Source organism: Palaemon carinicauda, chromosome 6, assembly GCF_036898095.1.
Source record: "Palaemon carinicauda isolate YSFRI2023 chromosome 6, ASM3689809v2, whole genome shotgun sequence".
Classification (NCBI taxonomy): Eukaryota; Metazoa; Arthropoda; class Malacostraca; order Decapoda; family Palaemonidae; genus Palaemon; species Palaemon carinicauda.
In genome coordinates, this window is record NC_090730.1 from 30,276,417 (window position 1) to 30,287,328 (window position 10,912).

At 35.8% G+C, this 10,912-nt stretch overlaps 2 protein-coding genes across 2 annotated transcripts; one reads left to right on the forward strand and one right to left on the reverse strand.

The window, feature by feature from the left end:
* Positions 1 to 430: 430 nt before the first annotated feature.
* LOC137642065 (piggyBac transposable element-derived protein 4-like) lies at positions 431 to 1,361 on the reverse strand (the record flags this gene model as incomplete). Its single annotated transcript, XM_068374624.1, has 2 exons — positions 802 to 1,361; positions 431 to 458 (listed from the first exon to the last, which is right to left on the reverse strand). Coding segments are annotated over exons 1-2 (588 nt in total), but the record flags the coding sequence as incomplete, so codon positions are not given.
* Positions 1,362 to 3,044: 1,683 nt separating this feature from the next.
* On the forward strand, positions 3,045 to 6,902 carry LOC137642933 (uncharacterized). The gene is made up of 2 exons (XM_068375798.1): positions 3,045 to 3,142; positions 5,963 to 6,902. Exons 1-2 carry the CDS (start codon positions 3,045 to 3,047, stop codon positions 6,900 to 6,902), a joined length of 1,038 nt encoding a protein of 345 aa, XP_068231899.1.
* Positions 6,903 to 10,912: the final 4,010 nt, after the last annotated feature.

The following is a 10,912-nucleotide window of genomic DNA, read 5'->3' on the forward strand; positions in this document are numbered from 1 at the left end:
CTCCTCCCTTTGTGGCATTATAAAACATTTGCATGTGACTTTTATGATCCTCAATAACTGTGGGATTGTGATGAACTGTGGAAAGAATCTGGATCCTTTTTGTCGGCTTGACACGTTGGCAAAAAACGGTGACCTTGTCCTTGTAATTATACGTGGCAACAGATTCGCCTAATTCCATGGGCGTTGACAGCAACACAGTAGGCAGGTACGGTTTTGGACGAATAGTACCAACTAAATGCATCCCACGTTCACGGAGATCCTTGGCTAGTGGCAGGGAAGTAAACCAGTTGTCTGTCGTAACAATACGCCCAGCCTTCCTGAAGGGTCGGGTTAGCTCCAACGTGAAGTATTCTCCCAAGGGCGTACTTGTATTGGTAGTTCCCTTGCCCAGGTAGGGAATGGCATTACACATGTAGAACGTGTCTGCATCACATGCCATAACTAACTTGATGCCATACCTAAGAGAAAAGAAAACAAAATAAAAGAAACAATAAATATAACGAAAACAAAATAAAAGAAACAATAAATATAAAGAAAACAAAATAAAAGAAACAATAAATATAAAGAAAACAAAATAAAAGAAACAATACATATAAAGAAAACAAAAAATAAAAGAAACAATAAATATAAAGAAAAGAAAACTAGACCTATAAAAATATTTTTAAAAATTGCATATATATCCAAAAAATTAAAAATATTGCATAAATATATATATATATATATATATATATATATATATATATATATATATATATATATATATATATATATATATATATATATATAAAACTTTTTACTTACTTTCCTGGTTTATTCGGGATGTACATCCTGAAACGGCACCGTCCCCTGAAGCTGAGGAGCTGCTCATCCACAGTGAGATGCCCACTGGGTTCATAGTTGGCAATGCAATTGGTAATGACCTGGTCCCACAAATTCCTTATGGGAACAAATTTTTCATGTGTCACACGCTCCTCCCTCGTGGCAATGCTGTCAAAACGTAGGGCCCTCTGAATAAAGGCGAAGCGGCGCTCACTCATGATGCTCCTGTAGAAGGGATATCCTAGAGACTTAGAGAACATCTCTTCCGCTGTCAGATGATTGTTCTTCCGTGCCCCTGCCATGATGAGGATCCCAAGGAAGGCACGTAACTCCATGAGGGTCACATCCTTGAAGGTGGGGTCGTTTTGCAGCTTGTATTTGTTCCGTAGGGTTAGGATTTTGTCATTGGTGTGGATGACCACTTCTGCAAGCATTATATTTGTCAAAAATTTGTCAAACACTTCAGCAGGAGTCCTACACCCGAGGACAGCCATGGTGGGACTGGCACTGTCAAACTGGTCAATCTTCAAGATTGATGGCATTGTTGGGTTTGGCTCTGAGTGCCACTTCGTGTTGTCCCCAGCCATGTAAGAGTTATCCGGCAATCTCTTCAATGCCACACCTTCTGCAGGGCAAAGAGGTCCTCTCCTCCTTTTCCTACTCCTCATCTCCACGGGACTAAGATGAGGCACAGGAATCGCAGGAGAAGCTGAAGAAGGCCCAGGATACGCTGAAGAAGGCCCAGGATACGCTGAAGAAGGCCCAGGATACGCTGAAGAAGGCCCAGGATACGCTGAAGAAGGCCCATGAGACGCTGAAGAAGGCACAGGAGATTCTGCAGGAGTCACAGGAACAACGGAAACAAGACGAACTGCGTGCGAGACAGCAAAATCATGTCTCTCTTCATGCGCTGTTTCCGCTACTTCAGCAGCCAAAAGTTGATCCTCGTTTTCCTCACGCAGCAAGGTTTCATTGTCGACCAGGTCGTCTTGGATAGTGTCTTCTTCAAAGGTAAGGGTCAAAGGCTCTTCTTCATCACTACTGACGAAAAGGAGCTCCAAAAAATCCTCCTCCTTGAGATATTTCTTCGCCATGCTGAAAATCTGAAAACAGGAAAAAATAGAAAATTAGAAATTACCCTCAAAATCACATTCTTGCTGCTTTCAAAACAAAATGGCGATTGGTACAAGTACCTACACCATTCACTGATAACGTTCCGATAGACACAATTACATTATTTCACTAAATAATAATACAGTAATGTGAAATACAAAATGTTTGCGTATGCGTGACATACCCCTGTTACGGTAACGTGGTTGCTAATATGCAACAATTCCAACTTTGGAGGCCGATATCTGACGAATGCGTCGGAGTAGAGAAGTGGCGAATGTTTCCTGCGATGAAGCTGGTGAGCAACTAACGGCTCCTGGGTAGACAGGCCAGAGCCTGCAATTCGTCTATGCGCAGAAACGAAAAATCGAGTTTTTGCGCCCCGTCCCGGCCAAATTCGACACCACGCTACCTATCCAGGTTTAAGCAATTAGATCTTAATTTTCTGGATCAAGACAACATAATTGATCAAGTAATAGGTGAAGTTTTGAACACTTCTGAAGCAAAATCCCTTAGTGAAGTAGAATCTTTTGTTAGATCTTTGAATAATAAATTCATTGACTTAAAGGGACTTATTATTGATCTGATGCAAGTTGATTCGGCTGCTCTATTGCTAGTTAGGAAAATTGTATATATGAAACTTCCTAGAAATTTTTTGATAGAACTCTCTAGAACTACAGGATCTTCTGATCCTAATTTTAACCAGTTGTTAGATAATTATCAGATTATTATTGCACGCCTTAATTTAGGTCATAATGAGAATTCTGGTGCAAAACCTAAAGTTAAATATGAAGGTAAAGAAGCTAAATATGAAGGTAAAGACCGTAATTTCCATCAATCAAAGTTTAGTAATAAATCTACTGCTAGTAATGACTCCAATAAAGTTCACTTTACCAGTAAACCTTTATCTTCTGGTAGATATAAATTTTGTAAAGAAATTAGTCATAACTCTTCTAGATGTACTAGGTTTGATACTTTGCAATCTATGAAGAATAGAGCTGTAGAACTAACTTTATGCATTAAATGCTTGAGTGATAGGCGTGGAGCCTCGGAACGTCCGGGAAATAAATCATTGTTGCCTTATAAATGTTTCTTTTGCAATAAATCTGAACATCATGGAGCAGTGTGCCCCAATACTAGTAAGGATCTCGGTGAAAAAGTATCAAGTTGTCAATCAGGGTCTGAAATATTTGTTCCCTTTATTACCCTCAAAGTTGGTAGGGGTAGGAAATCTTTTAAATGTTGTTTTCTATTAGACACCGGAGCCTAGTTTAGTGTTGTTAGTAAACAAATTGTTGATAGTAGATTAGGAGATGAATGTGGTGCTCCTTTATCTAGGTTAGTTTCTTCTTTTGGGTTGCTAGCTAGAGTTAGTGATGGATTTCACTTGGTTGCTGATTTAACAATGCCTTGTGGGAAAAAGGCTAGTTGTCTTTTATTTTACATTGGAAATTTTTAATCTTTCCATACAAATTCTTATGTTGCCTTCTGTAGTTAAAAATCTAGAAATTGCTGGATATTTTGTATGTGATAATTACCCAGGGAGGAATTCTGAAATCGTAAATATATTATGTATCCTGGGGAATGATATCCTTCAGGAATTTAGTCAGTTACGTTTAGACTCTGTAGAGTTGTTTAATATTAAGGTTAGAGTAATTAAGTTGACCAATGGGGTTATTCCATTTGGTACAGTAGTCAATTTTGTTCATCCTTCACAAAGGAAGCTTTTTTTATAAGAGAATTGATTCTTGTAAACCTGTAACACAGGTAGAGTCTTGTCCTAAAATTTATAGTAATAAAATCTTGGATAATAGACCAAGGGGTAATGGTAAAGCTAAATCTGTTAGGTTTATTTTTAATAAGCAAATTAAATATGTACCTGAATGTAACAGAGAATCTAGTCTTTTATAATTTTTCCCTTAATCTGGAGATTAAACAGACTTCTAAGCCTGATAAGAATAGACTTCTGGAATTTGTTCCTCCTAAGCAACTTGGAAAACAGAAGCTATTAGTAAATTTTCCAGTTAATCCAGTAGGCTATAAGTTCGATCCATTGAATGATATCTTTCTTGAATCTTGTGTCGAGTATGGACTCGACAATTTCTACAACTTAGAATCGATTGGGATCAAAGATAAAAATTACCTTCCTTATGAAGACCAACAAGTTGCTGAATTTGCTAAATCAATTTCTTTTCATAAAGGACATTATCACGGTCAGTTACCATGGAAAAAGAATTTAATTGAAAAAGTCCCAAACAATTTAAAGATTTCTTGGCAGTTGCTGAACGGATTTATTCTAAATTACAAGATCAGAATATTTCCTCTAAATATGAGGAAGTTTTTGATAGACAGGAGGAGCTTGGCGTTATTGACCCTGTTAAAAATAGGTCAAGTATTCATTCCTCATCGTCCTGTCATCAGAAATGATGAGAATGCCACCACTAAAATCCGTCCTGTATTTAATTGTAGTTTTAAGGTGGGAAAAGCTCCTTCATTAAATGAAGCCGCTTTCCCTGGTATTGATTTAACGACCAACTTGTTGTCCTTTGTTTTGTATTTCAGTAATAATGATTATGTATTTTTAGCTGATATAGTGAAGGCTTTTCTCCAAGTAAGGTTATCTTTAAAGGCAGATCGAAATAGATTTTTTTTTTAGAAAGATAAATGGGAAGTGAGTTGCTTATAGATATAATACCATAATTTTGGGATTTGTAAGTTCTACCTTTATATTGAATTATATTATTCAACATCATTTGTCAAGCTATAGAGGGAATGAAGTAGCTTCTCTGATTAAAGACAAATTTTATATGGATAACTTAGTGCTCTCTTCTGATCAGGGAGCCCAGATGCCATTTATTATCAATTCTATTAAGAAAATTATGAATTCAGGGGGGTTTACTTTGCTGGAGTGGGGTTTAATATATCTGCTTTGTTGTCTACTCTTGATGAAGATGAAAAGGTAGCTTTTTCTGGAATGAAGATTTTAGGATATATTTATAACTCTGACCAAGATACGTTACAATTAAAGGTTAAGCAACTGAACAAGGGTGCATCCCCAAAGCGTCAGATTTTGTCAGTTTTGTCATCTGTCTTTGATCCTATTGGTATATTTGCTCCTATAATGCTGCAGGGCAAGCTTATTATTCGTAAGTTGTGCCAGCAAGTTACGAACTGGCATGAAACAGCTAGTGCTGAAATTTCTAATCTATGGAGTAAATTTTGTATTTCTTACAGTGAAGTTAGTCAAACTTCCTTTTCTAGACAAACTTATAAAAACTGATGCTCCTGTCAAGCTGTTTTTGTTTGCCGATGCTTCTAAGGAAGCTTATGGCTGTGCTATGTATGCTGTGCAAGGTGATCATAGTTCCCTGATATTTGCTAAGAATAAGGTTAGTCCTATTAAGGAAAAGACTCTCCCTACTTTAGAACTTTTGGCTGCTCAATTAGCTTTGAAGTTTTCTGACACCATTTTTGAAAGTAATCTATTAAATTGTGCTGAAATTGAAAGCATAACTCTTTTTATAGATAGCCAAGTAGTTCTTAGTTGGATTCTAACTAATAGAGCTCCTAAGAGAAACACATTTGTAAATAATAGATTGAAGGATATTGTCAATCCTATTCTTGTGGACAAGAAGCTTCATTTGACTCTGTTGCTGATTTATTATGCCCATTGTAAGTCTATGCATATGGGTTTGCAATCCACTCTTAGTTTTTTGCACATGCATGGTTTGTGGATTGTAAAGGCCAGGCAAGCAGTTTTGTCTGTCCTGAAGGATTGTATTGTATGCAAGCGTTATAATGCTAGCACAGAGAAGTACCCTTCTCCTTCTTCGCTTCCTTCTTCCCGGGTTAATTTGAGTGTGCCTTTTGCTCATACTGGTGTGGATTATAGAGGCCACTTATGGTTGAAGGAGAAAAATGGAGAAAAATTTAAGGTATACATTCTTATTTTCACTTATTTTAATACAAGAGCTATACATTTGGAAGTTGTCCAGTCTATGTGAACCTCAGAATTTATATTGTCTTTCATTAGGTTTTCTAATAGGTTTGGTGTTCCTGTCGCTGTTTATTTTGACAATGCCAATTCCTTTGTGCAGGCTGGTAATATAATTGAACAGTTACTTACTTCTTCTGAGTTTGAGGAGAAGTTTAGGGGCGCTTCAATTTCTCATAAGGCTATCCCTGTGTACACAGCGTGGTGTGGGGCTGTTTGGGAAAGATTAATTAAAATAGTGAAGAATTGCCTTTTTAAAACTCTTGGTAGATATACTCCTTCATTCTCTGAATTTGTCACTTTCCTCTCTGACATTCAGAAAATTTTGAATAATAGACCTTTAACTTACAGATCTTGTGAAAATGAGGTAGATATAATTTCTCTTAATCATTTCTTGGTTGGCAGATTTATTCCTTCTTTAATGTTTGGTGATTCTGAACAAGTTCCTGAGTGGGAGTATGGTGAGGAGGACGAGTATTATTCTCTCCTTGCTCGTACTTTGGAAACTAGGGATGGACTTTACAAAAGGTTCAAGGAAAGGTGGCTTTCTGAATATCTATTAAGTTTGAAAGAAAAGGACAAATCTTCTTTTCAGCCACCAAGAAAGTGGGAAAAAGGGGAAATTGCTCTCTTTAGATTACCTTCCAAATCTATAACTTATTGGCCCTTAGTTAGAATTGTTGAAAAATTCAGTGACGACGAAGGGGTTGTACGTACTGTTCGTATTGTTAAGCCTCATAAAACTGAAAGTGTAATTAATGTTAGTTTTTTAATACCTTTAGAATTATATTCGAAACTTAATGATCCTAATTTATATGTTCAAATTGAACAAGAGGACAATGTTGGTATGTTTAAGGCAGATGAAATTCCTGACACTGGAACAGCTTCGCCGGATGAAGTATCTACCAGGCCTACCCGCAGCACTGCTCTTGCCTCTAGAAACTTGATAAGAAACTTAGCTCGGGAGGGTAGATTGTAAATTTTTTTTTTTTTTTTCATTTTGTAAGTGTTCTTTTGTTGTAGAGTTAATCTGTCAAAATGGTTCTTTGGGTAACCACTTTTCCTTTAGTTGTTTGGGAAAGATGTAGAAATATTTGATTGGTGAATGGTAATTGCTTTCATAGGAAATAGTCAAATTGACTAGTTAGGTCGTTCTTACTTTCTGTTTTGATTTGGTGTTCAGTCATGGACGGAAAGTAAACTGAATGATTGTCATTTGTTAATATTAAATGTAAATTAATCAAATGTTTAATGTATTCCTTATAGGGAAACAGTTTTGATTTCCCGTCTTTATTTTTCAACGGTTGGTCGAGAGTTTCTAACAAAGGAACGATAACGGGAGTTTATCACAAGTTTGAATCTGACTGGAAGAGTCAGTTGAGCTCAAGTCGTTACACGATCACAGTCTGCCGCATCCCTGGAACGTGTGTTCCTTCCTTTATAGAGTGAACAATTTAGTTCGAACAAGAATCAAGATTATAGCAGCCCTATTCAAGTACATGTAAGTTGAAGAATAAAGACTTACCCTTTTTGTGATGTGAGTTAGATAATTCTAACAATATCAACAAGAAAATTGGTATAGACAGTAAATATCCATTCCATAAATCCCTTTCATTTCGATATGTGAAATATTTTACAAGTAATTTATGGCACCGCCGGAAACTGGCCTCCCGTGAATATTGAAAACTAGCTACTTTGATTTTTCTATGGCAAGTATCAATACGGGAATTGGTATGAATGTAGTTCACTGTATAACAAGAAATGTCACATGAGGTTGGGCTCAAGATAAATAGAAGGAAGGAAGATGATGAGAAAGGAATATGTAATGGAAGACAAAATATTATTGGAAGAAGAAAGGATTAATTAGGTAGCATCATTTAAGTATTTAGGAACAATGATCTCTAATACAGGGGCTTTGGAATTGGAGATTAATAAAATATTGAGAAAAATTAAATCATACAATAGCTAGGATAACCAAAATTTGGAAATCATATCGCCTGAAATTAAATATAAAAAACAGGCTATATATCAGTTTAATGAGGTCCCTGTTACTGCATGGGCATGCGTTGTGGTATAACAATGATACAATGTCCAATAGATTTCGTAGATTTGAGAAAAAAATACCTCAGAAGAATATTAGGAGCTAAATGGCAGGACAGTATTAGCAATAAAACTATAAGAGGTTACTCAAGTACCATATGTGGATGAAATCATGGTGAGCGGTAGATGGAGATGGTTTGGGCAAGCTCTTCGCACTCCTTAAGAGATTAGATTACCAAACTTTTAACTGAGCTCCGCAAGGCACTAGAAGAGTTAGAAGACCCAAGCCTACACGGCTGAGGACTATGAAGTGTGAAGTAGGAGATAATGAATGGAAAAGTATCGATTTAAAAGCTCATGGTAGAGAAGACTGGTGAAATCTAACAGAAGCCCTTTGCGTCAATAAGCGTAAAAGATGATGATGATTATGTACAGTATTAGTAAAAGATGAATATGTAGCCTACTCCTTACTAGAATTGTTTAGTCCTCGTTTTATTCTACCAGTAATTATTATTATTATTATTATTATTATTATTATTATTATTATTATTATTATTATTATTATTATTATTATTATTATTATTATTATTATTATTATTATTATATAACCCGTAGTTTTATCAGCTGCCTAGGAACAACAATAATTTATACCAGGAATTATGGTATACTCATAGAAATACTTAAAACATGCACTAGCCCATTGTCAGAACAATAATAATTATTTAAGCTCCTCAAAAGATTGAAAAAGGAACCATACGAGCAAGATACGAGGTTGCAGCTCCGAACAAATGTACCGGTGAGTAAATTGAGACTTCTCTGCATGTAAACACTGAGACTGATACATAAACACGCCACTAAGGAAGCGGATATTAGACCCAATAAAGTGCAAGTTGCATATGCAACAGGGGCCAGAATATGAAGGAAAATTAAGTAGCAAACCCAAGAGAAATAACGACCGACTATTGCACGAATTTATTTTGTACCTGCTTCGTATTGCTGGCGTTCTCATTTGCGTGAACAAGCTTGTAATTCTGCCTTAGATGAAAGTCCTATAACGGTGAGTAATGAAGAGCCAACGAAAATAAACACGAGAACAAACACACACAGAGGAGATGTTTAATATTATGTCGTTATAGAAGTTGATGAAATTCATATTCAAGAGGAAAACGAGACACTGAAGAAAGTCTTCTTAGCAAAGGGTGTACGATAAGATCTGGCCTTCGAAATTCATATTCAACAATGAAGTATTAAATTGTCAAAATTATAACTGAAATTAAACTGTATTTGAAAACAATATTTCACGATACACAAATTTAACGTTGACGTCTGAGGATATGAAATGGTTCTGCGAGGGCTTATAATTTTATGAACTAGAATCCAATTCCAGTAAACCTAAAAAAAAGGTTGATCTTAGCATCGCATTGGTTCCTTCATCGTTTTATTTAAACAAAGGCCATACATGTTCGTAAGGGTAAACACTGCAGTATTCAAATCCACAGATGTTCGTATGGTTACACGTTGGGTGATTTATGAATAACTGGGAAGATCAATGGATAAAGTACTGAATATAATAAACCCCTACATTTTAAAGTAACTTGGTGAATGTGAGAAATAATTCCAATTAGTAACTGTTGCCTTAGTGAGTATAAAGAAAAAAAAAACATTATGGTGAAAACTTCATTTATGATTTTTAAATACTCCCAATATTGACTTTCTTATTACACTGTGATGGGATGTTAAAAAAAAACAGGCCCCACGCCCTGAATCACACCTACTGACAATTGTCTCAACAACACAAACTTTATCCTTACGTTATCTATACCAGACTTTATAAAAGGTAAAAAAATAAACATAACCTTCATACAATATTTCTTACAAACTAACACTTGAAAATAAAATCAACTGCATTCAAAAAAACTTCAACACTAACTATACAATAACCACCGTTCAGAATAAAATAAAAAAAAAAAACCTAACAAACTTAAAATTACCCGCACACCAAAGCCAATATTTGTTTATGTAAGGACCTCTTTGTCCACACAAGGGCCAACAGTCCTTCCAGACCAATGCCACAACTCTCTGGCAGACACAACACTGGTTGCAATAACTCAGTAACAGAACGAAATTTTGTGGCAATCTGCCACACCTGCCTCACTTGATTGGACTGTCTATATAAACACTATCATCATCATCATCAATCGAAATACACAAGCACAATCAAATCAGGTTCTTGAACGCAATCCAGGTCATCTACAGTTGGTCAATCCAAAAGAGCAGTCTAAGTATAATCGATTACAGACTAAGTCAGCAACTAAAGATCATCATTCAAAATCAATTCAATCTCTCCAAAGAAGGAATTACAGTCTGCAAAATAATAATAATAAAAAAAAAATTACGAACACGCTTAGCTAACTAAACTATCGCACTATAATCAAAGATGAATAATAAACTGTTCCTATCATTCCCAATCACGACAAGCAAATATAAACAAAACTGTACTTACTCAAAAAATAATCAAATACTTCCACGCTGGTCGAATCAAATAAAGTAAATTCAGCATTCACACACACAACCACCTCTAGCAGCAGTCAAATAAAAAAGCCATTCGCCCGAGACATTTACTACTGTCCTAACCTAGCTATAGGTAAACAAACCACTTCATTTATACCAACAATCTTACTCACAACAAACAATCGATACACTAACTACCTCTCTCTCTCTCTCTCTCTCTCTCTCTCTCTCTCTCTCTCTCTCTCTCTCTCTCTCTCTCTCTCTCTCTGGATTTGGCAAACAAAAAATAAAAACAAAACAAAAATCCTCCACAACACCATTACAAATTCATTCAATATAAGGTATTCTCACATTTAGCCTTATTCGGTTTTTCCTGTATGTACAAGGAAATATGTTACATGAATAAGAAATATATACAAAAAAATAAGGGAAATTCAA